Genomic DNA, 27,788 nt, shown 5'->3' with positions numbered 1-27,788 from the left:
ACTTCCGTTGTTCACAATTTTTGATTAGGCGCGTTTTCTCTCTTGGTGGTGGGCTGTTGTAAGCTGGTAGCGACTATCAGTTCGTGAACTTGAAGTTTTTTTTAACTAATAACTTCTAAGCCGGGCATTGAAATGGCTGAGAATGAAGTCGCTGTTGAAGAGAAGAAAAGCGAAGAAACTGGAGAATCTCCGAGTAAAAAAACACAGAGGTGAGACTCCAAAAAAAAACAAATTTCATCTCCAGTTATTGCATTTGAAATATATTAAATTCTCTGAATGTAACGCTATTCTAAGTTGTATAATGTGGAGGGAGGAAGGAACTCTCACATGAATAAAGTTTCCGTTCTGGGAGAAATTCGTATCGAGTTATAAAATGTATTCCTAACATGAAACTTGAATTGAACTTGATTCTGGGGGGAAACAGTGGTTCGTAACCAGGGTAATGTATTCCCCCTTGAGCAGGGCCGTCTAAATTTATGGGTCTACCCAGGACCGCAACTAGATGCTTGGTCACCCGGGGCAAATGCGAATTTTGGCACCCCCCCCCTTGTACAGGAGGAGAGTTTTGAGAATAAAATTTGCGCCCCCCTGTGGTCCGGTGCACGAGACCCGCCAGCTCCCCCGTTAGTTGTGGCCCTGGGTTCTACCTGGTGATGAATAAATATACAATAACTACCTACTTATGACTCGAGATCACAGGTGAATAGGGGATCTGTTTCTATTCCCATAAAAGTGTGAATTAGTGGGTTGATGCTTCCTGCGAGGTGTGGAGGGGAGCCCTCATGATACGACCTTGTGCCTGGGAGCGTTACCCTATTTCTGCATGGGTAATTAGAGCCTGAGTATCTGCCCAGGGTGCCGTTAATTGGGGGAACCTTTATATTTTAACAATAGGTCTATACATCAATCAATCAGACCTTTAATCCCAGTCATAGGTGGCTCTAATTCCTTTTTGTCAAACTTTTTGAAACTGTAGGTATGAGAATATGGACTTTACACAAAGTGTAGGCATATATTTGATAAAGCTAATATCTTCCAAAGGAAACTTCAACTGCCTCTGGAACCACCATCCCCTTGCAATCTGGGTGAGTGTTGGGACCAGACTTTGACTTTATGAGGCCCTGGGCAAGTGCTTCTGTTTCTCAAGCAGAAATCTGGTCCTGGTGAGCGTGCTAATATTCTACGGAAGCGGCAGTCATTTACTTTGAACGTATACCTCTTGTTTTGTACGTTCATTTTTTGTTTCTCTCGTCGTTTCCGTTGGATTATTCTTCTGGTCAGGTTGTACCGTTCCCTTTATATTTTTTCATTCATTATTTCATTTGGCATGCCTTCTGTATTTAGCGTAGTTAAGAAATATCAGGATATAATTTCTAAAGACCTCTATCTAACATTTTCTAATGGTAGGGTGACCTTGGGGAAAGAGGGAGCGGGTAACATCGTGTTTTATTTATCCTACCTGTGTCGAAATAAGTCCCTTTTTCTAGAATTCCTTAGAGAATCACGGCTCATTTGGTCGAAATGCTGTGCTGTAAATGCAACTGTGCTATGAAGGTTGTCCCGAAAAAAAAAACTTTCTGATGGTTTCATTTGGGAATGCACAGTTAGGAGTTGTAGATCCCAGAAGTCTGTTAGGTATGGGTCGTGGTTCTGCTGCAGCAAGTTGAATCTCCATGAGATTTGGCTGCTCACCTATTCCATTGTGCGAGGTGAAAGCTCCAGTAGGATAGCAGAGGAGTTCTTTTTCTCATCTCACACCTTGGCCGACTGGCGTCAATTCGTTCACGAAATGATTCTAGATCATATTTAGCTCAAGTCGTAAAAAATAGGCGGCACAGGGAAGATTGTAGAAATAGATGAATCTAAGTTTGGGAAGAGGAAGTATAATAGAGGTCACAGGGTGGAGGGGCAGTGGGGTTTTGGTGGCATAGAGAGGGGCTCAGGGAAGATGTTTCTTGTAGCCATTCACGATAGGTCCACGGCTACTCTCATAGGTGTCATCGAGACATGGATAGTAGATGACTATAGGCTTTCCTGCGATGTTTGGTTAGTTTTGAGAGTATTTATTTACCCCAGAAATGAGAGTATTTATTTAACCAAGAAAATAGAGTATTTATTTAACCAAGAAAATAGAGTATTTATTTTTATTATTTATACTGTTATTGTGGATTTTTTTCATGCTGCGATTTTTTTTTCGGCGTCCGTAGTGTCCGGACGGTCTTGGCGACTTTTAGTCGCAGACATGTTTGGCGCCGAAAAAAAAAAAGTTGCCAAAAAATGCCAAGTGGTGGACCATACCACATCTGTTCCGACAGTGGTTCCCCTCGTAATCTGGTGATCTGGATTCATCAGTCATCCTCTTTCAAAAGTTATTTCTCGCAGTTGAGTTCGTTTTGTATACAGTGATTTTTAAAAACTGTGCCACAGCTCCTAGAGATGTCGCCAACCTGTGTCAGGCTGGAGAAATTACTGTTCAGGGAAGCTGCAGATAGACAGTCAAAAGTACCACGGGTGACAAAAATGTGAGAACCATTGCCTCGTAAGAACAAAGGGAGTGACATCGTGGCAAGAATATCTTTCGGTGAATTTTTTTCATTTCCATGATTGCTGCCTAAAATTTTCTGTATCAGATTTCTATCTATGAACGACACGAAACTTTTTGATTTTATGACAGCATCTCTTTTAATATAGAGATGGGCCATTAAGTTGCATATAAGTAAGAAAACATTGTTTATGGCTTTTTTTCTTGAGCATAAACCTACACTTGGCTCCTAAAACAAATTTGACTGGCACTTAATTTTTTTTTGTCAAATTGCTCTTATATATCACCAAAGGAAATCACTCATCAAATGTCAAAAAAAGAGAAATTATAGCTCAGGAATGCTCAATATTTTCATGAGAAAACTATAGAAAAAATATTTAAAATCCCTGCTGTAACAAAGACGTTGCTGTCAGCCGTGAAAAAGTAGAAAAATAACTTCACAAGACAAGGAGATTTTTTTTTTATAATGTCACAGTTGGGTAAGAAATGACTGAGTAAATCCTAATTTTAAGTGGTATTCTGGTTTAAAAAAGTTTCAAGTTGTCATGTTGAACTGGACATCTTTGAACAAGCAGAAATTAATATTCTATTATGGGTGTGCCAATGACTTTCATGTGTTTTACATCTTCAAACAACCATTGAATTTGAATTCATGTCACTTTGCTTTAGTTACCAATATTTACTGAAAAATTTCAGTTTTTCTTATGGATAATTCAGCATTGGTATATATCGAAACCTTGCTATGACAATGCTCGATAAATCGCTTTACTATATTTTTTTCTTGGTCCGCAAGACATTATTATATCAGGGTTTCACTGTATTATGAATGAAATTTTCAGTAACTGAAATCAATATTGAAAGTATCAGTACAATTGTATACATTTTTGAAATTGTTAAATTTTCATTACAAAAAAACGAAATGAACAAAATCAAAAATGATTAAATCTTCAACCTCATACTTTATTTTTAGCCTAGAGGCAGATGCTTTCCACAATTTTCTCCAAGGGAAACGTCATATATTGGTGCAAGACTATGCCCACGCAGTAGAGAGCCTCGCAGATGCATGCGAGCTGTATGTCAAGCATTATGGCGAAACTGCTGCCGAATGTGGCGAGGTGTATTATCATTATGGCCTAGCTCTCTTTCGCCTATTTCAGCAACAGGCCGGCATATTGGGCGATGTATTACCAGGTAAATCATGCATGGTTTTTAGAAATCTTTTATCCTAAAGATTGAATTGGTAATTCAATGGAATGTTTCAGTAACACGATTAATGTTTTATCACTTTTGCAAAAGATCGTGCAATTGATGATTTATGTTCAAAGTTTAATTGAACATAAATCAATCGTTTATTCGAAGTAACTAAGATAACTTTTTACTTCATTTAAATTTCTGATCTTGGAAATATTTGTATTTATTTTTTGGTATACTTGGACCTGTTTATAACGAAGTTTCACAGTTAATGATGCTTTTTTTCTATATCCTGTGGATTTTGTATTCAGTGTAGAAATAACCTTTTGTATTGAAGGAAGTTAATTTTTTGCCCAAAATATATCGCTAAAGTGACACTTTATGACTTAGTGACACTTTACACTGATTGACATAGAATTTAATTACAATTGATTGATTTTCGGCGTTATTCTCTTCGTATTTTAAGTTATTGTTTTTTTATAGATGTGTAAATGTTGGGCATTTTTTTTTTTTTTTTTTTTTTTTTGGCAGCCATATTCAATCTTTACAATTTTAAGGATGTTTAATAAACAAAAACATTTTGTTTTGAAGATTTGATTTTTTTCTCTCTCCTAAGAAACAAACATGCACCAATGATTTGATTCCTAAGAATCAAATAAATGTTGCATGTTTGTTATTCATTAGATTCAAATGTGTAAGTTGTGGCACTGTTATTATTTACGAGATAACTTTGAGTATGTCTAGGTGCTAAACGTTCTGTATAACTTGCAACTAGTTGAAATCACAGTGAAATCCTTATTTTAATTTGATGTTGCTACTCTATTTTATAAAGATTGTTTCTAATAATATGCCATTTAATTTTACACATCTTTCCAGTTTGCGAACTTCAGGTTTTTCTTATTAAATTGTTCAAATTCGTTCGAGTTCGTAAAAATGAGCGTCCACTGGGTTATATGCAGTAAATTAAGTAAATTTATTTTAATAGTACCCTCCCTTTAGTGATGTCACAAAAAATTTTCTGGACCAGTGTTTCTCAACTTTTCTGAACCCAAGGGCCAGTAAAATGTTTGAAATAATTCGACCGACCACTTGTGTAGGACAGGTCCACCTCCTTTATTTTAGATTGTTCCAAATTTTTTTTATACATGTCTAGTTTTTTTAACAATGTTTGAATTTGTAATGTGTACAAAAATCTTGAATAAACAGCGTTTTTATAACATAATTATGGGTTATAGTTTATGGCTGTAATAATAAATTCCTGTGCTTGACAGATGAAAGTTTCTTAAATTTTTGTGATTTTCACCCCAATTGTTCATTTTACAGATTTATTGCAACACTTTTGACCACAACTGGTAACTTCTTGTATTTTACCATAATCAATATCCTAATTTTGTTTACTGCGACTTGTAGCAGCTCTTTATTTCCCAGCCCTTTACTCATTTTAGCTGCAAATAACAAATTTGCCGTAAATTGTTTTTTTCTTGCTGCAATTAGTTACATCCCGTGTTTGGGATTGCAATTTCCTACATTTTCCTTGAGGTATAGTGAACCTAAGTATGAAGGTACCATTTTTATTTGAACTCCTATAGATATTTCTAATATCAGTTACAATTGAATAGTTTTTCATTAAGCTAGAATTGAATTATCAAGTTTTTATAGACTACCAATGCCATTATAATGAACAACTACTGATCCACCATAGGTTGAGAAATGCTGTTCTAAACTCTAGCAATTGTCTAGCAATATAGTTTAATGTTACTTTTTTTTTTTTTCACAGAACTTCAACTTTTTTTAATCGTGTTATAATTGAAAATATATATTGCTTCAGGCTCTGAAGAAGAGGAAGATGACGACGATGATGAAGAAGAGGAAAAATCAGGTTAATCAACAAAGCTTTTTACTTCATTCTTTTTAATTAAGGTCGTCGTAGTGATTAAAACATTGGTACCAATGCTTACGATTTTATGTGCTATTATGAAATTGAAGTCTGTGCAGAGATGACCAAAACTTTTTGGAATCTGTGAGAACGCCTACTTTCATGGAAAGGGACCACAAAATCTCAATGCTTTTAAAGAAATTTGGACAGTTTAAATAAGCTTGGTTTTTTTTTACATTTGTTAACCTTGTGCATGTTAAGAACGGGTGGGAACTATGCGCCAAAATTACCATCCTGCTCCAATAGAGTAATTTAGTGTTTTTCTGCCCAAATAGCGAATTTTGCTTTAGTATGCCAGGAATTTTGGAAAAGACGCCAAAAATTTTTTGTTCCTGCTTGCCGCGAAATGATTCTTTCCGAGAAGAGAATTTTATTCCACTGTACTTGAACTATCGCTTTATTTAAACCATTGGCCCCTGCATCTGGCTTTCCATCGCGAGACCCTGATATTATCCGTGATCGTGCAACTGAAGATGGTGTGCAATGGTCTTGCTGCGTTAAAGCGCAAATTCGAGTCAGTTTCTGTTTTCAAAAAAAAAAAGCGCCACTGGAAGCAGCAGAAATTATTCTATCGTCGTTATGTCAAATCCCAATGTTTCGCAAAAAAAAAAAAAATTCATTCTGGGAGTAAAAAGCGCATGTCCGCCGATTGCTAATTTAGAAACTTCGTCGAAAAATAAACGTTAAATTGCCAATGTTGCCAAATAATGAGTATTAAATCGCCAATATCGCTAAATAACGAATGTCAAATCGCCAATCTTGCCAAATAATGAGTGCTAAATCGCCAAACATAGTGTTGATTCTTCCAAAATTCTCTCCCATTTCGCAACAATTTCTTTCCGTGTATAGAAAATTTTTAGCCCATTTGAAGTGTGGCTGTTCCAGACAGCAAATAGTGCCCTCAGTAAGATAAAATCATCTTAAATAGACTGGTGCAAAAAATTTGATAACAGCCGCTCTTTCAAACAAGGTGTCAAAAGCCTGAAACAACAAAAAACAAGCTGATGAAAAGATGTTTGATAACAAAAGACGTGCAGCTCTATATTGAAAAGGGGGTGAGGGTTAATGAAAATATTGTTAATTTTGCTGCTCCAAGTCATAAATATCTGCTCCGAATCCTATATTTTGCTGCTCTGAATCATCAATTTGCTGCTCCGAAATGGACTTTGTCGCCTCCCACCCCTGTGAAAAGAATCTACACTGATGTCCATAAATTAAGGATAATTCAGAATCACACGGAAATCGAAATCTAAAGTAAAAATTTCACATGTAGAATTATCACACACATCTTCAAGAATGATATGCAAATTTCAGGAAGCCACCAGATGATGCCGATAGTACGTCACAATGACGAGAGTATAAGAAGGGGGTATATAAGGAATGGTGGCAAAGAAGTAAAATTGTTCACAAGAGTTCTGTAAGGCGCTCAGTGCCATAAGCGAATAGTTATGACACAGAGGACGCATGTGGAGGATTTTTTACGTGGTAGAATTATCGGCCGCCTGGAATGTGGGCTTACTCAGATGGAAGTATCCGAGGAACTTGGAATTGCCCAAAGCTTCATCTCTAGGCTTTGGCAACGATTCCAAGATAACGGAAATATCAGTAGACGTTACAGTACAGGTCGCCCCCCGAGTTACAACGCCGAATGAAGACCGGCATTTGGCAGTAACTGCCAAAAGAAGCAGACGGAGCACAGCATCCAACCTGTCTCGTCAGCTATCTGCAGCCACGGGTACCACAGTTTCAAGGCAAACCGTGTACAGACATTTGGGAGATATTGGTCTATATGCTCGCAGGCCTGTCAGATGTGTTCCACTCACTGCAACTCACCGTCGGCAGCGATTAGCCTGAAGTAGAGAACATGCAATGTGGACATCGTCACAGTGGGCATGTGTGATGTTTTCAGACGAATCCAGGTTTAGCTTGTCTGATTCACGTCGGACTTTCATATGGAGAACGCCAAGTACCCGTTACCACCAAGACAACATCATTGAACGACACCGTTATGGTGGTGCAGCATTGCTCGTTTGGGGTAGAATTATACCGGGTTCCAGAACAGATCTGCATGTTCAAACCGGAACCGTGAAAGCCCAAATTTATCGGGACATCATTCTGGAACAACATGTACGTTTGTTCAGGGGTGCCATGGGCTCAGAATTTGTGTTTATGGATGACAACGCCCGTCCTCACCGAGCAAACATCGTAAACGAATGCCTTGAATCGGAGGATATAACCCGTATGGAATGGCCAGCATTCTAACCTGACTTGAATCCGATAGAGCATGTGTGGGACATGCTTGGCCGACGAGTTATAGCCGTCAACCACCTCCTACATGTGTACCGGAACTTCTGAGAGCATTGCTTGCTGAGTGGAGTGATCTTCCCCAAGATCAGATCGATAATTTGATACTCAGCATGCCTAGGCATTGTATGGACTGTATTTCATCGCATGGGAGACATACAATGTATTAATCATCATACCAACCATGTAATAGTAAGTTTTTGTAAAGGAGATATTTTTTACAATTGCTCCAGGGAGCAAAAATCATTTTTATGAATGGTATCATACATACACACACCATCGTTTTTGTTCTTTATCTTTTGTTTAATAAATGGGCTTTATGAATAAGTAACGTTTGTTTTGTTTCTGAACCTTTATTTGCCGGAGCTGGCATTATCCTTAATTTATGGACATGAGTGTAGAAAATTAAACTTGGACAGTTTCTCACAAGTTAATGTTTTTTTTAAAGTATTTACTTTTGTTTTTTCAAAAAATGTTTTATAACCTTTTAAGCAGCACTGCAGAAATCGTTACGCCCCCTTTCAAAATGAAGTAGGCTTTTTTCTGATTTTCAGCGAGTGCAAACTAAAATACATATGGCAAAATGTTGCATCGAAAAATGAGCTTTACAAAATATTTGGGTTGCCAATTTTAAAATAAGCTTTTAAAAAGGAAGAGATATCTCATTAATGCCACTTCGGACTACATTTCTTGTCACTTTTCTATAAAATGGTACTGTAGTAAATTTTGATATTTTTTAGAAAGTTTCTTAAAATAGTGAAAACAATTGTTTTGTACCCCGTTGTCGTTTTCTGTGAAAGTTATTTTTATGTCAAATTTTAAACACGATTGGGGAAAAAAATTATATGAATAGAAATTGTTTTATTTTCACAGTACATTCATCTAGGGATGTTGAACCAAAATGTAAAGGATCGTATGGTTTGCTCATAAGTTGCATTTGAATCTGTTAATGTACGTGTCAGGTTTGGGTTTTTGATATGACAAGCATCAAAAACTGATTTAAATTGTCAAAAACCTAAATGAATGCATTTTGATAATGTTTTGAACACAGTCGGTATATAACATGATGAAAAAACTTACTTTTTTGCATATTACGCAATGTTTTATTTTTAAACATTAATATATTACAATTAAAACAAAATATTAATTATAATTTGCAATTTTTAATTTTTCAACATGAGTCTAGAACATAGATATGTAAACCATAAAATTATATTAACCATAAAATTATATTTTATATTTATTTATCTAAGCTACTCATTACCTGTGTTCAATTTGCTAAGCGGAATAGAGCTGTTTATTCAAAATATGTATGATAGGGCATCGGTGTTAGGTTTTTAACCCCAGAAACTAAGTATTAAAACTGTCAAAAACTTACTGTCAATGATGTCAAATAGTTTTTGTTAACCCGATAGATATGTTAAATAACAAAACCTTACTTTTATGTAGATTAAAGGGTTTTATATTCAGAATTATAATTACTGAGGAAAAAATATCTATTTTGATATTTTAAATTTTCTGATCCGCCCAAAATTTTATTCCATGTAAAAATTCTCATGCAGCATCTGTTAATACACTAATTAAACTCATTTATTTTCCCCAAAAAATTTCGTAGCTCAATGTGTATAAATTCAGAGTTTTAAAGTGTATTTTCAACTAAAGCAGAGCTGATAGGACTTGGGGGAAAAAAATGCTTTGGGTATCATGTTTGAATGCAACTTCAATTGGAAAACCATTCCATTATAAATGCTAGTCAATATACCATATCATAGTGCAAAAGTAAGAATAACTAAATTTGACTAAGTATAAATTACAGGAGTTTCTTAAGTATCATATACAAGCTAGCATTGTCAAATTAAATGGCATTTCAGTCCTACAATTTAGTATTTTGATCTCTAGATATATTTCAATGTTATGCACAATAAGAGTAATTTTAAGTATCAGTGGTTATCTAGATAATTTAATAATAGAAATAACTATTTTACATATACGATGCAATAAACCATTTTTAAACATTTATCTGTTGTAAAAAGAATACAGTAGATGGTTTATATCAATGCACACATATATAAGCAGTTGAAGAAATTTTGGAAGGTCAAGAATCATCTTGAATTAGGGAATGTCAAATCATTCCATACTTTTTCCCTTCAGTGTTTATGCTATAACCTTTACAATATATAGTGGGGATCGTCAGGGGTGGGAACTCTGCTCCAATTGTGCTGCACTGTGCCAAAATTAACATCTTGCGCCATCCTGCTTCAATAGGGTATTTTCGTATTTTTCTGCGCTAAATAGCGAATTTTGTTTCAGTATGCCCGGAATTTCAGAAAGGATGTCAAAAAATTTTTGTTCCTGCTTGCCACGAAACAATTCTTTCCGAAAAGAGCATTTTATTCCACTGTACTTCAACAATCGCCATATTTAAACTATCGGCCCATCACACATCGGGCTTTCCATCGCGAAACCCCAATAATATCCGTGATCGTGCAACTGAAGATGGTTTGCAATAGTCTTTCAGCTTTAAAGCGCAAATGCGAGTCAGTTTCCATTTTCAAAAAAAAAAGTCGTCACTGGAAGCAGCAGAAATTACTGTAGTCGATCGTCATTGCGTCAAATCCTGATGTTTCGTGAAAAAAATATTCCGTGAGTGAAAAGAGCATGTCCGCCGAATTATGATTGCTAATTTAGAAACTTTGCCGAATAATGAGCGTTAAATCACCAATCTCGCCAAATAACGAGTGCTGAATCGCCAAACACGGTGTTGATTCTTCCGAAATTCTCTCCTATTTTGCAACAATTTCTTTCTGAGTATAAACAAATTGAAAACTTGATATAGAAAAATCTTATAATATCTATAAAGACTAGAAAATGTTTAGCCCATTTGAAGGGCTACGGTTCCAGACAGCAAATAGTGCCCTCAGTAAGCAAAAATCATCTTAAATAGACTGGTGCGAAAAAATTTTTGACGGCCACTCTTTCAAACAGGGTGTCAAAAGCCTGAAACACCAAAAATAAAAAACAAGCTGATGAAAAAATGTTTGATAACAAAAGACAGTGTAGTTCTATTCTGAAAAGAGGTGAGGGTTAACGAAAATATTGTTAATTTCGCTGCTCCATAAATATCTGCTCTGAATCCTGAATTTTGCTGCTCCGAAATGGACTTTGTCACTTCCCACCCCTGGGATCGTATTAAAATTTTGTATTGATATAATGAATAGATTTTTAGAAATCGTGTTTCAAATGTAAGTAAAATGTCAAAAGTAGCATTCTTCAAAACTCATTTAAAGGTTTTTATTCATGGATTATTTGTATGTAAAAACGCAATGTTAAAGTGAACATAACCTCGGTTTTAAACGTTAAAAAGCCTCTTTTAAAATTACAAAGAATTAGACTTTCGGGAAAAAAATCTCTCTAAAATGACATTCTCAACGTAGTCGGATACCTTAAAGGTTAAGATAGCTTTTTATTAAAACAATCATTATAATGAAGTTGGGAAAGATGCTTAGGCCAGTCCTTTTGTCTTTGCCTTCCTGTACTTTATTTTCACATTGGGGTGTCTTAGCATCATATTTAGGAGCTTTTAAAATTGTTTGTGGTTTTTTTAAGATAAGACACAGAAGAAGGCTGTTGGATTTTCATACATTCAGTAATTAGTCTCATTTTATTAAACTGTCTGCAGATTTACTTTAATGCTGTAATGTAAACTTGCTACTGCATGCTGGCAATCGATTGAAGTTCACCTATTTTTGAGGTTCAAAGACTCAAGAGCTTCTCTTTCACAAAAGTTTTGTTGTCACAGACAGCAGGAAAAAAATGCATAATACTATTTGATACAAATTCTAACCTTGTTAAAAGTAACACCTAAAATATTTTGTGCATCGCTCAACAAAAAAGTAGCTATTTAATTTTGTCTAGCATGAAAAATATTTAAACCCTATTTAGCGAGTTAGTCTTAATGAAGTTTAACTATAGGTGGTTGCACCACTTATACACAACACTGGACATGTATTCACACTTTTGGGTTTAATTTACAGTTTATTCCGATGCACCTTATTTTTTCAGAGGTAAAATAGTAAGTTGCCTGAATGGTTATAGAACAAGGTTGTGGATAAGATGAAAGCTGCTTTGTCTAGTTTGTTTTTGTTTTTTTTTAAATTTAAAATTTTTAGTATTTATTTTGCATTTGTGTGTAGTGTTTTGAGATCTGTTTTTAAAACGTTTTATAGAGTCGGAAGAGGACAAAGAAAAAGAAAATACAGACAGCAATTCTAGTATGTGTATCAATATTTTAATAACAAGCTTGTGCTATAATACTTTTTCTAAAATCTTTTTGAATTTTCAATTTAAATTGATTGATGTTACTTTTGAAAAAAATGTATTTGCTAGTAAAATGTGGGTATATGTGAATTTGATTGTTTCATCTATTTTCGTAGACGAGAATGAAGTGGAAGAGGATGATGAGGAAGACTTGGTGGATGAAGATGAGGAAGCTAAGAAAGGGGAAATTGGAACTGAAGCATCGCCTGTGCCTGAAAGTTCGATTGAAAATAACACAGAACCACCACCTAAAAGCGAAAGTGCCATCACCAGTACTTGTGACAGCAGCAGCAGCTCCGATCTGAAAAAGGATTCTACCACCATTGAAAATTCAGCTCCCAGTGAAAGTGCAACGATTGCTGATGCAGATAGCACTACCGTCGATGCAACAGAATGCCAAAAGGAACAAGTCCAGAATTCCAGTAGTGATGTTAATGAAGCTGGTCCATCAACATCGCAACCGAAACCAAAACCAGATGTATGTTTGTTTTATTTATACTTTTAATGCTTTCGTTTGGACATCCACTATACATGTTTCTTGTTTATTTATGCTTGTATTTGTCTTGGATTCTTATTTTAATGCTTGAACTTTTTTTTTTGACTAGAGTAAGATCCAGAGAAATGTAAATTATTAACTATAACTGTTTTTCAAACTTGTGAGTGAATTTTTATGACCATTTGAGTGTGTAATATGGCTCGCAGAATGCTATATATTTCATATCGAACTTTGGTTGGCTGCTAAGTCTTGATCTGAAGCAGTATTATAAAGTTCTGATTTATTTGCACATTTGAAGATTTAAAAAAGTCAATTCTTGATTGAATATGTGGCACCCAACTGAAAAACTTAATTTTCAAGTCAATTTAAAAAAAAAAAATCTTTTCTACAATCAAAATTTGTCCTGACGTTCCAGCATTGCATTAACTTGCAATTAAGTGAAATGGTGATATTGGTGTGACCAGATGTGCATAAAAAGATTTGCAAGCACGTGATCAAGCTTATTGTCATTGATCTGTGTTTATTTAGGAAAAAGGGAAGTGGAGAATTTTGCACTTATTTTATGCTGTATCAATTTTTCGCCCAAAGGGTAAAAGTTTTAATTAGTTTCAAACTTTTAACACTGAAATAATATTGAAGGTTCTGGGGCTGTGGGAAAACTTTGATTTACAAGGAAAAGGTCTGAAGATGTCATCCTAAAAAAATTAGTTTTGAGAAAATTATTATTCTACTCACATTAAAATATGCACAAAAATATAAAAATATCCGGCAGAATTATTATGGGTCCCTCAAAAAATTATAAACACTATTTAGAACGGCAATAAAAACCAAGAATTTTTAAAAATCCTGGAACCCTAGTCTTCATTCAAACACAATTAGGTACAGCACAGACAATGAAAGAAAGAAAAAAAATAACTATAAAGAGTTTCTAGGGGGAAAAAGAGCAAAAAACCACTTCTGAGGAAAGAGGAAGTTTTTTTTATAGATATCGCCAAGAACTGAGAGGTGATGAGTATCCAGTTATTTTAAATAATTTTTTGTGGCTTTAATAATTGCATTCCGCTGTTAATTTTTTGTTCCTGAGCGAGATTAATATACTTTAATTTTTCATAATTTTTTGAGGAAGTGCACCTTTAGACCCTTTCCAAAGATAGGTCAGACATCACAAATTTAATATTTCTATTAAGTATTATTTTGGTATTTGTGATCACTGTTTCTGAATATTTGTAAAAATGCTTGCTTGTATCCGGTTCATTGTGTATATTTTCATAAGTTTTTTCTCATTGAGCATTCTTTTCAGGATATTTCAGATTTGCAGTTAGCATGGGAAACTCTTGAGACTGCCAAAAGTATATTCAAGAGGTGAGGTGTTTTTGTTGATTTGACATCTGCCTTTTTTTGTATACATTTAGTGTTCAGTTTGTTATAAATTATATTGAACAGGGTTCGTACGGGTCAGGGAAAACCTGGAAAAGTCAGGAAAAAAATTTTTTATTAAAAAAAGTCGGGGAAATCAGGGGAAATGGCCCATTTTTGCTTTAAAACCTAGAAATTTCAGACAACGACCTGGAAAATCGTCACGATTGTCATCTGATCGGGAAAAAAGATTGATAAAAAGTAATAATGAAAAAAAAAATCCGTCAGGATGAAAGATGGAATTCCGATAACATCGTAAATATTGATAATCCGTAAAATATTGCAATATATCGCAAAAAACGTTAGATACTGCCCCGGAGGAACGAGGATTTTGTAAGTCCACTTGGAAAAGCGTATTGCTACGACTCTATCGTAACTTTTTCTAGTGCTTCCAGAAACATCATAACTACGCATCGTAGAAAGCCATGGGTACAAAGCTCAGTTGCGATAATTTCGTAAGTTGACTTCAGTTAGGAACGACAGATGATGCACAGGTATGTTTTGATTTTCCACGTGGGTATTTTTTATTTGAAAACAATATGTTGTAAGAAAACTTGTCTGAGCGGATCGTCAGTAGGCTGATTGGATCGAAGCAGTCAAAAATGACCCGTATAAAGCATGGCAGCTTTGCGGTAAAACTCGCAACATGGGCAGATAAGTTATCCAGAACTATGCCAAGCACGTGAAATCAGAGTTCAGTGAACAACCCCCAATTGCGTAGCTTCTCGGTTTTAGCGCTTATGCCGGGTTTTCCTAGGAATAGGTTTGTTGCGCAGCGTGAACCGAATTAAACTATTTCGCGCCGACAGAAACGAGTTACATAATCACGCTATGCGTTTGTGTTTTCCTAGCGAGGTGCGTCAGATCAGGGCGGCTATATAAAGTATATTGCTTTGGCATCAGTTACTCTGTTGTCTCCATGCTCCGGTTTGAAGGAAAGGGAAAGAAGACACACAAGAAGTGAAGAGAATATTGGCAAAACCGCAACACATTTGACTCCTCCAGAAGAAGTCGGCCAATAACGCCCAATGTAAAGCGCTGTCGTGAGCCGTATTGCGCTCTGTAGGAAAACAGTCATGCTGCTTTTCTTACCGGTGAGCGGACGCCGTGTTGCGCTGGGCGAATCACGTTGCGCGCGGCACAGGAAACCTGCTCCTAGGAAAACCCGGCTTTACGCGAGTGCAAGCCAACTGTAAAGAATTTTGATGCAGTGAAACCAACTACATCTTTGACTAATTATGTCACAAATGAAACAACTGTAAAGGCTTAAATCTTGTGGGCATTGAAATTGCCGAAAAGAGAAATCTTTCATTCCTTAATTATGTTCCATTTTTCTTCTCCATCAGGTGTATTTGAAAAGCATAAATGCGTGTAAAAAAAATCTATGATTATGATGTCATTATGATATTGTAATTAAAATTATCAATTTTATAATATAATTAATTTTTTTTTAATTTTTATTAATTTATATCAATTTTTTTATTTAAAAAAAAACATGGAATTTTTTGAAAATTTGACTGGAAAAGTCAGGGAAGTTTTTTTACGAAAATGAGTATGAACCCTGTTGAAGCACATTCATTCAATTACAATCAAAGGTATAGGCCTAGTCCCTCAAAAATCCCTATTTTTTCCCTTTTATTGTGTGGCTTTTTTTGGCAGAGAAATATTGTGATGTGACGAACTACAGATTTTTTGTCTGGGAATGAGCACCTATGATATAGTTTATCACCACCATGAGTCCGTGTTTAAAATTTTTTTCACGTACAGACCAGTAAAAATAGTTGAACAATTCTGTGGGGGGAATAAGTAATTGGCAGACCTGCTGACAGCTAAGGCAAATAACCAATAGAAAGGCACTCTTTTATTTATTAAATCTAAAATTTTCTGGCGGCTATATGAATCAGGGGAAGTGTTTCACGCACCAGCGGAAAATCACCAGACTGGCAGCTGAAGACCATTGATAAACAGTAAAACCCCTCTTTTGCGAACACAGGCAAAACAACAAAAAATTGTCTATAAAAGAGGGGGGTGACCATTAATCAGAGGTTAGAAATGTATTTTATTATGCAAGAAAAATAATTGTCCGTTAAAGAGGGATGATCATTGGGGGGGGGGGATTACTGTACTTTAAAATGGTCTAAATCTTTCATCACATTTCTATTATCAGTAAGTTATTCCTTGTGCTTTTAAAGGTGGTTTTTCATGTGACTAGGCCTTTCACTTTTAGTAGAATAACTGGGCTGTAGCCTTCTGAATGTTGAGAACCACTAGTCTTGGTATCACTGATGGTGTTAGCTGAAAATATTTTAATAAAATTTGTTCATTGATTTACTCAGGCAAGACAGTAAAGAAGCACAATTGAAGGTCGCCGATATTTTGATTATTCTGTCAGAAATAAGTATGGAGTTGGAAAACTATGTCTCTGCTGTTGAAGACCTGAATGAGTGCTTGCATATACGAACACATTGTTTGGAACCCGATGATAGATCCATCGCAGAAACGTATCCTTAACCTAGAAGGTGGTGTGGAATGTTAATTTTGTTTCTTCATGTTTCATCTACTCCATAAATGAATACATTTAACTATAATTTTTTTTAATAAATTTACATTGAGATTTTTGAAAGCATTTGTATATATATATATTTTTTCATTAAAAACTGATAAAGCTTGACCCCTTGACAGAGATTTCCAGCTTTTACCAACTTGCATTAGCATTCACATACGACAGCAAAGTTCAGCCAGCTCTTGAAAATTATGAGAAGAGCATAGAAGTAATCAAACTGAGAATCGAGAAGCTGAAGAACCAAACCGAAGTGAAGCAGACCGCTGATGGTTTCGACATAGATCCGCAAGTAGAAATAGACGAGTTGGAGGGTCTTTTACCTGAAATCCAGGCAAAGATGGAAGACACTCAAGATATGATGCCAGATGCTAAAAAAGTTGTAAAAGATATGGCCAATCAGAAGGAGGAAGAGGTAGAAAATCTAATATAAATTCTATGTTTTCAGCTATTAGCAGTTTTTCAGGAGCAGAAAATTCAAACACATGCAATCTTCTGAAGTATCATTTCTTTAACTTTTGGCAGTTGTGAGCATTAAAATTCAGATTTGAGGATGTTTCAAGGTCTGTAAGACCCAATGTTTATTTCTGTAATATTTCTACAGTACAAGGAATGAATTAGTAGTTCATTTTAGAGGCTCCCCATACTTGAACTTATCTAGCATTTGCTTCCTTTTTAACTCTCTTCTAAACTCTGTAACCTTTTAACTGTGCTTGTCAGTGAAAAGGAAAGCTGAAAATTACTCTTTCGCTTATTCACTGTTGCCTTTTGAGAATTTTTTTGAACAACTTGTGGCTGCCAAAATGACTTAGAAACCACCGCATTCTGTCTTCATTAGAACCAGTAACTAATTCTGGGTAAACCTCGAAAATATCCCAAAACGAGCTCTCTGTAGTCAAATTCACTTATCAGAAAAATTATGATCAAAATGGCACGTTTCACAATGGTACTCTGAAGGTAGCTACCTTGAATACGGCAGCTACACAAATCCCAGGTGCCAGATCACCAGTGATCAAGAAGTTAGTATTGACACCGAAAATTTTCCGTTTGCAATCATTAAATTAGGATTAATAAATTAGGACAATAGCTTTTTGGAATTTGTCTGCATTTACACCAAAAGGGCAATCAAGTCCCAGGAAGTAGAAAAAAAAAGTTATTCACACTAAGTAATTTTTCTCAAGAAAATAAAATGCTTGATTCTTAATAAAAAAAAAAATTAGGCTGTCACCTAAATTTTTATTCATTTCTCTACCCCTTGTCATAAAGGAATGAAGATGTTTATGTGGGTGGATTGAGAGGACAAATCCACTTTATATGGAGTGGGATCTGTCTGACTCTTTTGTCTTTTGCTACCCACTTGCCCTAGTAGACATGTCTGTGGCTCCCCAGAATAGTCTAACAGAAAACTGCTTCATGTTATTAAAAATAAGCACATATTGCTAAGAACAGTTCACCTTCACCTTTGTGCCCTTAGAAACCGTTTTGCTCACTTTCAGAACTGTCTGCCACGCCATTGTTTTGACATCACTCTGACATTGTTTCATATTGTCTCATTTTTTGACGAGCTTCATAGATACTCTTATTGCTTATCCCTTCATGGATTGTAACAGATTTCAGGTAATTATATAGCACCTCTTGCTGGTTAATCTGTATCGTACAAAATAATCTGTATCTTTTGAAATTTATATCTTCTCTATTTTTATTTCAGGGCTCGTTGGGAAGCACTTCGAACAAACCAGTGTCAAATATAGGCCATTTACTGAAAAGAAAAGTGTGTTTAATTCATTTTTTGAACTTTGTATCCTAATTTTATGGGACTAGAGAAGAAAAAATCCAAATAGACCATTAATTTCATTATTTTTTTTTTAGAAACCAGAGGATACGGAAGCTGGAAAGCTGAATGAAGCAAAAAAAATCAAGCTAGTGAATGCAGAAAATGGGAATGAAGAACCCAGTGAAATGGTATGTCCTCTTTAGCTCAGTTTACATGGGAAATTTTGAAAAAAGTGTTGAGGAAGGGAGTTTTCGTTAAAATTTATTAGCATGGTACAATAAGTGCATGTATAAAAACGGAACATATCAACAGACATAACTTATTTTCTGTTTGATTATTGCTGTCATGTGGTCGTCATTCTGGATTCTCATCCTGAGCATCCAGGTTTGAACCCTGTTGATGACACGGTAGTGGTCAGCTGAGGTTGGGTTTTCTTCAGTTTTCCAACTTTGAGATGCAAATGCGAGCCAGCCTCCCATTTGAAAGTCTCTCCGCATAGAGCAGGCAGGCATACAACAAACTTGCGTAGCATGAAAATTCAAGCATTTCCCATTTTCATTTCAAAATATGGAAAGCAGATGGCCGCACCAGAAAGAAACGAACAAGCTTAACTCTCGTACCATAAACACATTTGAGTCACATTTTTAAAACACATTTCGGCATGTACTGATTCATTAGAAATTCCTTGTAGGAATGTGTACAAGGTGAATGTACGGTTAAATAGTTCTGTAATTTTAATGTCCTTGTACTTATAGTTGATGCACACATACTGTAGAAGTTTGAAAGTATGTTATCAGTGCTGCAGTATATATCTTTTTACTTCCCCCTCCCTTCTGAAATGTTTTTAAAACGTAAATGGGTTGTAAAACATGAAGAAAAAAAATGAATTCGGCCTTCTCCCGATTTTCAGCAAGCAAAGGGGAGAGATAGAAAAATGTGTTCCATTGAAAAATAGACATTGCAAAGTATCGAGGCTTGTCACTGTTAAAATAAGAGGCTTTTAAGAAGGCAAGATATCTTAATGCCAGTGATAGGATTAAGAACCGTAGCCCAAGATGTTGGCTGATTTTAGGGCCAAATATATATATGTGTATGTATGTCAAATATTGGCAGATTTCAATATCTGCCATCTCACTTGCCTGTTTTTATCAGCCACCTCGTTGGGCATTTTGCCTGTTGTGGCGTTGTATTTGTGTTTACTCTGTCATTATTCATTTCTATTTTTCATCAATCTCACAAATTTGCATTTTTATAATGGTAAAATATTTTTGTTACCTTTAATATATCTTTGTCTTTAATCTTGTATTTTATCATGGTCTTGATAAATTACTTAATTTTTATTGATTTAGTGATGTTTTTTCTTACGTGTAGGCTCCCACAGAGACAGCTTCGCCAACTAAGGCTTGATAAAAAGTAAGTTCATGGAAATTGAAGATGTTTAACATACTGTTACAACAATTAACATTTTAGAGAAATTTTAGAAATGAGTGTTTTTTAATCTTCTTGCATTGGCTGTATAATTTAACTTAAGATCTGCATGTTTTTTCAATGGTACAGAAATGAGACTGCCTGAACAAACTTGGGGGTAAAAATTTTGTCCCTTGATTGAACCCCCCCTCCCAAAATTGCCTTTTATTCATGTTATCTTGTCCTAAAAACTTTTTCCCATGAGATAGGGCATTGCCATTAGAAAATCTTTTCTATACTTTAGTCTTTTTCAACTTGCATCATTAGTAGTTATAGGACAAATTGGTAATGTAAGTTGGCATCACTATATTTTGTGGGAGAAGTCCATATCCGAGGTGGCATACATGTACAGAAATGCTTTCTTTCAGTTGTGCCAGAAGTGTGTGTACCTAAATCTGAAGTGTGATTGAATATTTGTACCGCTTTAGGCCTATTGCTCGCTGGTGTACAAGAACATTAACTCACTATTTTGCATGAATTACATAATTGAAATATCTGAAATGTTCAATTTAAGATAAAATTGAAAAAACGTGTAGCCTGCTTATTTTTTATAGCACTGTACTTCCTGATAACTATGGCATTTGTGTTGCTCAAGTTTTTTTTGACCATCTACAGTGAATTGAAAATACATTATCTTATTCCCAGGGCTACTTTTTGGTAAAATGTCATACCTTCTAGTTTTTGTCCTACTTTTCCACCAAATCTTATCAACAACAAAATATGTACAATTGATTTTAATTGAGGAAGGAAGCTATATATAATATCAAATAATACATATGTAGTTTCTGCTAATGCAGAAATTATATAGTTTTTAGGGTTATTTGGGGTTGCATGTGGACCATTTGGTGGTTTATTTTTTCATTTGCTTTGTTTGAGGATTCAAGTAGAGTTGGTTGGGTTGAAAAAAATAATTTTGTATTTACTACTTCATGGTCTTGACAGTAACATTCATCATTCAAAATTATGGTGCACATTTTGTAATATAGGTGTTTGCATAACAAAGCAGTTGGATGCATAGACCTATTCTAGGTTTTGTGACTGCCCAGTAGCATTCAGTTGTCTTTTGCATTTTTAGGGCATGCAGAGGCACAAACAATATTTACAATGCTTGGCAAAGAGCTAGAAATGAAACTGCTTCATAAGTCAAGGTGAACCAGGATAGTTTCACTGCGTTGTCCATCCCTTTTTTGTGTTAATGTTCAATGCCAGAGTAATCAAAAACAATTACTCTGGCATTGAACATTAAAACCAAAAAGGGATGGACAACGCAGTGAAACTATCCTGGTTCACCTTGACTTATTTACATTGGACCTTGTAATTTACATATTTGGGCACTGTGTTCCTGGAAGTGGTCTCAAAAGAGTCATTCTTAAAAACTTACATGCCTTCGTAATTTGTTATGTGCATGGTCGAAGAGAATTGACAGGCATTGACTGTGGGAGACTGAAAAGAAAGAATGCAATATATATTATGAGGAGAGATAGAAAATAATTATTTGTTGCCAAAAATTATTTTTATAACCAAGTCATTTTGCTTTGGCTGGAGTCAGTCTGACAAGATACTGAAATAGTGCTGTGGGGAAAAATATTTTACATTAAAAAAAATATATTTGTCTGGGGGGGGGGGGGGGGTACCCTCTCCCATCCTATTTTTTCAGTTTTTTTGAGTGGGAGCCCTGTATTTCTTGTTTCAAAAACGTAATGCATTTCGATAATCTTACAGAAGTATTTATCTGTGTATCACTTTGTCACGTGGATGTTCTTATTTCATTGCAGGTCTATTGCTGTACCACACCATGCACACTGTACAGTCATATTCTGCTACCATCCATAAGTTTTGAATGTACATATCTTTTTTTTTTTGTAGTTTTATGACTTTGGTGATTTTTTTAATATTCTAATCTTTTTGTACATTTTTATAAGAAACAATAAACTTTAGATGAATGGTTTTGTTTTGTAAGCATTCATTCATCGTTTACTTTAAATGTTGTTGGTAGTTTTTTTTTTTTGGCTTGATAAATTATGTCCAGTTGGTGAGTGATGAAGTTGAGAAAAATAACAATCATGTTAGCTAAAATAAAATATTTATTACTATTTAAGTGTAATTTCAGGGTGGTTATGCGTGTTCATTCTGCTGTCAGTCACAGCGAAAGTGTGCGTTAAATTTCTTGCCAAACATTGGCGGCTTGGCAGGATATGTAACATATCATTAATGAGACCTATCAGGTTATATAGCTTTAAAAGAGGGGCAACAAATTAACTTTTACCATTGCATGTTTCTCATTTGTTCATAAAAATTGGAATATGTCAAGACTTTATTCATTTCAATTGCTGGTTTTTATTCCTTTAATACAGACGTTCAACCTGTTTTCAGACTTTGTACTCTTATTGCTTTGCTGATAATTAATGTAATATAAGCTGCCTACTCTCGAGAAGGACAATTGAGATTTCTGAGCGGATCTCAAAACCTTGCAAGTGTAGAAAGGATTTTTTTAGTAATGGAAGTATAATTGGTAGTAATTTTCCCTTTGCCAAAAAGTTAACAGTGCTAGTCATTGCCAATTAATGCCAAACGGTAAATTACGGTCATTACATTGAAATCAGTCCTACAAAAAAATTTATCTGGACTAACAAACTGAACCAGGCTTATGGTTTCTTATTCGACTGTAGAAAAGGCTGATCTGTTTAATTTTTTTCCTCTGTTTAGAATTTCATGATTTGGCAATAATTTACAGTGAAACTTTGATTTAACAACATCCTCTGTGGACCAAGAATAAAAGTTGAAGGATTTTATCGTTATATATGAAGAGAGAGCAGTTTTTAACATTAGTGTATAGGTATTTTAACACAAAGCTTGAAAAAATATATTGTAGGTGGTTTCACTATTTTTTTTACATGTGACATTTTTGGAACATATGCAAAGGACTTTTTTCTGGGCAAATTCTTTTGGAATAATTTACATACATACTCATTGTGGGAGGGGGATACAAGATTTGTTCGGGAAACTTGGCAGTTTTGTAATAAACTAGATTCAAATGTAATTTACAAATTTAAGTTTGATAGTTATCCAATGATGGCTAAAACAGCATTCTGAACAGCAGTGGTCATTGCTACTTTCCTGCTAGGGCAAATGATTGAAATAAAGTGAAGATACATCTCAAAGTATATTTTCTCAACTAAATATTCAAGTCGGTATTGCCATGAGTTTGAGTAGTAATTATTTCTTCAACACTAGTAATTTATATCGGACAAAATAAAACGTGACCTCTTAGTCCAAGGAAATCTCATTCATTAAACGACAACTGCTAAAATATTATCTTAAAAGAGTTGATCCACTTTGCCCAAGAATATTTAGAAGACACCAACGAATAAGGCAAATACACAAAAAATAAAAGTCCTAATGCATTTCAACACCAATGGGTGCCGTCTTCAGAGGAAAAATTTAACCACTAGTTTCGCTGACAGTTTCCCATTTGGGTTGAATACCAAATCTTCACGCTCGGTTGCTCAGCGGAAGAAGTACGTCTGTTCACTTCAAACGTCGTGGTCAGAATAAAGCTGTGAGCCTGCGTGAGATACTAATGCAGCGTCCTGATTGGACCTTTGCGGAATAGTGCTATCTGATTGGTCCATTCGAATTTTCTTGTAATTCCCGCTCAAAATGAATTTAAGCCATGGTGGTGTGATTGGGGGTGTAGATTTATTATCGTTCACTAGTATATTTTCGAAGGCCCGAATATATGTGCCTTCGTAGAAATCTAGATCAACTGTGGACTTTGTGAAAAACTCTCGCTTCTTGAAATTTGAATTTGTGGCCGCCTTGCCAACAGTGAGCAGCGATGGTCGATTTTTCACATTCCTGATTCTTAACACAGCGAGCGTGTTCATTTAATCTTGCTTTTATGGGTCTCCTTGTCTGTCCTACATAACCAAGAGAGCTATCACCACATGGAATGTAATAAATGCCCCATTGTTTATTCTGGTGTATAGCATCCTTAGGGGGCATGAAACCAAAGTTTTTTTTGGCCACAAATTTCAAGAAGCGAGAGTTTTTCACAAAGTCCACAGTTGTTCTAGATTTCTACGAAGGCACATATATTCGGGCCTTCAAAAATATACTAGTGAACGATAATAAATCTACACCCCCGATCGCAACACCATGGCTTAAATTCATTTTGAGCGGGAATTACAAGGAAATTCGAATGGACCAATCAGGACGCTGCATTAGTATCTCACGCAGGCTCACAGCTTCATTCTGACCACGACGTTTGAAGCGAACAGACGTACTTCTTCCGCTGAGCAACCGAGCGTGAAGATTTGGTATACAACCCAAATGGGAAACTCGGTCAGCGAAACTAGTGGTCAAATTTTTCCTCTGAAGACGGCACCCATTGGTGTTGAAATGCATTAGAACTTTTATTTTTTGTGTATTTGCCTTATTCGTTGGTGTCTACTAAATAAAATATAATCGGCTGTCAATAGATGTTTGTATTCAAAAGGAAAGAAATTATATGAGTTAAGCGATTGGACAATGAAGATATTTTAACAAATTATATATAGCGATTTAGTGTTATGAAATTCAAGACACTGAAAATTTGGGTCAATAAACTTGTATCTGTTTCTTAACCTCTTTCTGCCTATGAGACGTATCCTTATAGCACAATTTTTTTTTTGGGTAAATTTAAAAATGTATACAGTAAAATCTCAATATAAGACTCCATTTCGAAACAAGACTTGAAAATGCAGAGGGATTTATCGTTATATTGAGTATCATTTAGAGTTCAGCAAACTTTCTTCTTGCTGAGCAGTCTCAACATAATATGGGCTCTTGTATTTACTCAAACTAGCAGCATATCGTCACCTTATAATGAAAACCTTGTGCATCAAAAATTTTCAACTTTACAGAAAGAGCAAAAAAAGAAAGATGGGACATTCTATGGAATAATAAAAGGGGTTTTTTTTCCCCTTTATAGGGATAAAATTGTTGCAGATTTTTTGTCAAAACTTTGAGGGAAAAAAAAATCTAAAACCAGTCATTTTTGGAAGAAAATCATAGCACTATATGTTATCATGTAAGTTCCCCCAATATAGATGCTTTTTAAAATTTCACAAAGTTTCCTTCATGAAAGTTTCTTCGCGGAATTTTTTTTCTCAGTTGTGTTTGTCTTCCCTCCAGTGGTTCAACTATACCAATTTCTTTCCCATAAAGAAAAATTTACATTATTCACACGTCATTTCATTCCAAGCGTTTCTCCAAAATATTGAGAGCAGATTCTGAATTGCGTCTGACAAGTGTACATTTGAAGGACTGGACACACCCCTCTTCCCATCTCACAAGGAGATATCGAAGTGTTCCCGAAAGATGGGTGTTTGTGCATCTGGAATTTTATTAAATTAGTATATGTATGTACATATATAAATTTGCATAACAGAATAACAAGTCCGATTACAGGAGTATAAATCAATAAAATATGATAAATCATGGTCAAAGAATCTGTCTAAATTAATATTGCAGGGTCCTTGGCACGTCTGGACTCTATAGCCAAAGTTCCTTAGGTGGGGGTCCATCCGTGGCCTGACAAGTGCAAATGAATACAATTGGAAGGAAGATTTCTTTTTTGAATTGAGACTAGAGTCATGACTGTTGTATGTGAAATAGGCGTTTAAAGTTTTTTCTAGTGGATAAATTTTATTTTTTTTGGTATATATATGGTTCCCAAGTAGGATCCACTGTGCCAGGTAAAAGTTTGAAAATAATGGGAAATGAAAAGGAGGAATTATCAATATTTCACAGAGGAAAACTTGGATTGACAAAGTAAATTGCATTCAGCATTAAAAAAAAACTTTCCAAGTCAATTTTATTGACAGCATTACTCATTGAAGAATCGTCTGTGTAAACAGATGATTGTGATACGAGGCCTTGCATCTATTCAACTTTGTATACCAAGAGATGTATAATTAATATTTAAAACTTCTATGAAAAGACACTTGAAAAATACAATTCATATCAATTAATTAATCAGACCTCAGCATATAGAGTCACCCCCGACAGACAAGACCCAGGCTCTGTCCATCCCGGGATATAAGCCCTTCACCCGTGTGGGTTGGGTCGTGCTGGGGACTCTATTTTTATAAAAAAATTTATTTTAAATTATTTTCAGTAAAAATGTTTATTAAATATATGTAGTGCAGAACAGCTAGTTAGTAGCTGAGAAAATTTGCAGCTGACTAGATAACGTAAAAAACATAATCCCTAAGTAACAGCTGATTTGTGGGAAAGTATCAGAGAGAGGTTGTCCTAACCACATCTCGATTTTACACTATCTATGCTCTTTGCTTTAGTAATTAAATAGTCCACTAGATGTTGTTAGCATTTCGAGTATCAATGTTTTAGTGAGCACGGGCGTTTGGACCATAGTTGTGTGAAATTACTGTAGATTTTTGGAAAATAAACATAGACTGTAGATAGCGCCATCTGTGACAAAAGGAAATATGCATCGCAAAACCTTATAGGAGGATATCAAATGGTAGGGCCTCATTTCTGCACCAACAAGTGCTGTATTTGCACAAGGCTTCTCCCCCATAACTTTAAGACCCCAAAATTCATATAACATATGAGGTTTGTTGAAAAAGTATTCGACCATAATTTTTCAAGCTTGAACCAATGAAACTAAGGAGGCGTGATTTGATGCACATATGTAGCTGATCCTAGTGCGCATGCTAAAATTTTTTCCTGCCTGCAGAAGTTGGCCGACCACAATGAGTGAGGAAAGTAATCGTGAACACCAAAAAAAAAAAGAATTTTTGACACTAAGGCCGAAAAACTTGAATGATGGAGCTGCCAATTGTGATACAGAACCTTTTGGTAATACAGTGAAACCTCAATATAACGATACTTTGCGGACTAAGAAAAAATGCAGAGGGGGGGAATTATCGCTATATCAACATGGGGCAGTTTAACATTAGAGTAGTATAGACATTTCCAGAAAAGACCAAAAAATATCTTTGTAGAGGGATTTATTGTTATATCGATGTAGTGAAGTTTACTCCTTGGCGATGGTTGAGCTGTGAGAGATGCATACTTTAGCACGTCCTGTGCACTCTCCAGAGTTGCTTCTGCTCGATTGTTAGCAACTCTAGCATGAACTTTGAAGAGATTCTCCTGAAGTTCAAATCGCCAGTTAAACTAGAATGGATAGATCCAATGCTGATACTTGCTTCGCCTGCAAGTTCTTTGATTGCAATTCAAAGATCCTGCTTCACCAGAGTCCTCACTTAGTCAATGACAATTTCATTTCTGGATGCTGAGGGGCTACCAGCACATGCTTCTCTCCACTGATGTGTTGCCATCTTTGAAGTGATTGTACCACTCCATCTGTGTGGTGCCCATTGTTTTATTTCTGGAAGCCTGTTGAATCTTGCGGATTGTTTCCACTTAGGAATCACCAAGCTTTGTGCGAAACTCCTATACATATCATTTCGTAAAAAACTAAAAATGCAACAGCGTTCACTTGAACTTCCTCACTTATCTGTAGTCTGTCAGCTTCTGCAGGCAGGAAAAAATTCAAGCATGCATACAAGGATTGCCTACATATGTGCACCAAATCACAACTCTAGTTTCATTGGTTTCAGTTGCAAAAAATTATGGTCTGGTAATTTTTGAACAAATCTCGTTTATTCTGATCAACTAAATATCTTTGACCCTCATCATGAAGGCCTCCTAACTTGTTTGAGAGCCCAGAGCCTGTAGGAACCAGGCCCTGTCAAATTCCACGAGTTGTTGTCG

At 35.4% G+C, this 27,788-nt stretch overlaps 1 protein-coding gene across 1 annotated transcript; it reads left to right on the top strand.

Moving 5' to 3' along the window:
- Positions 1–21,962, top strand: Nasp (Nuclear autoantigenic sperm protein). The gene is made up of 12 exons (XM_089250596.1): positions 1–209; positions 3,513–3,733; positions 5,562–5,612; positions 12,200–12,244; positions 12,407–12,768; positions 14,087–14,148; positions 16,539–16,703; positions 16,895–17,177; positions 18,471–18,533; positions 18,632–18,724; positions 19,908–19,949; positions 21,779–21,962. The coding sequence occupies exons 1-11, from the start codon at positions 133–135 to the stop codon at positions 19,941–19,943; spliced, it is 1,458 nt and encodes a 485-aa protein (XP_089106722.1). The 5' UTR covers positions 1–132; the 3' UTR covers positions 19,944–19,949; positions 21,779–21,962.
- Positions 21,963–27,788: the final 5,826 nt, after the last annotated feature.

The sequence above is a fragment of the Pholcus phalangioides genome, unplaced genomic scaffold (assembly GCF_987345545.1).
Source record: "Pholcus phalangioides strain wild (caught in Gottingen) unplaced genomic scaffold, Ppha-v1.0 ptg000024l_1, whole genome shotgun sequence".
NCBI classification, from domain to species: domain Eukaryota; kingdom Metazoa; phylum Arthropoda; class Arachnida; order Araneae; family Pholcidae; genus Pholcus; species Pholcus phalangioides.
The sequence above is the reverse complement of the archived record's forward strand: the minus strand, read 5'-3'. Positions and strand labels throughout refer to the sequence as shown.

Coding starts and splice junctions, on each gene's coding strand:
- Nasp (XM_089250596.1), top strand. CDS start 133: ATGGCTGAGAATGAAGTCGCTGTTGAAGAGAAGAAAAGCGAAGAAACT. Junction 3,734..5,561: donor ATTGGGCGATGTATTACCAG/GTAAATCATGCA, acceptor ATATTGCTTCAG/GCTCTGAAGAAGAGGAAGAT. Junction 16,704..16,894: donor GATAGATCCATCGCAGAAAC/GTATCCTTAACC, acceptor AGAGATTTCCAG/CTTTTACCAACTTGCATTAG.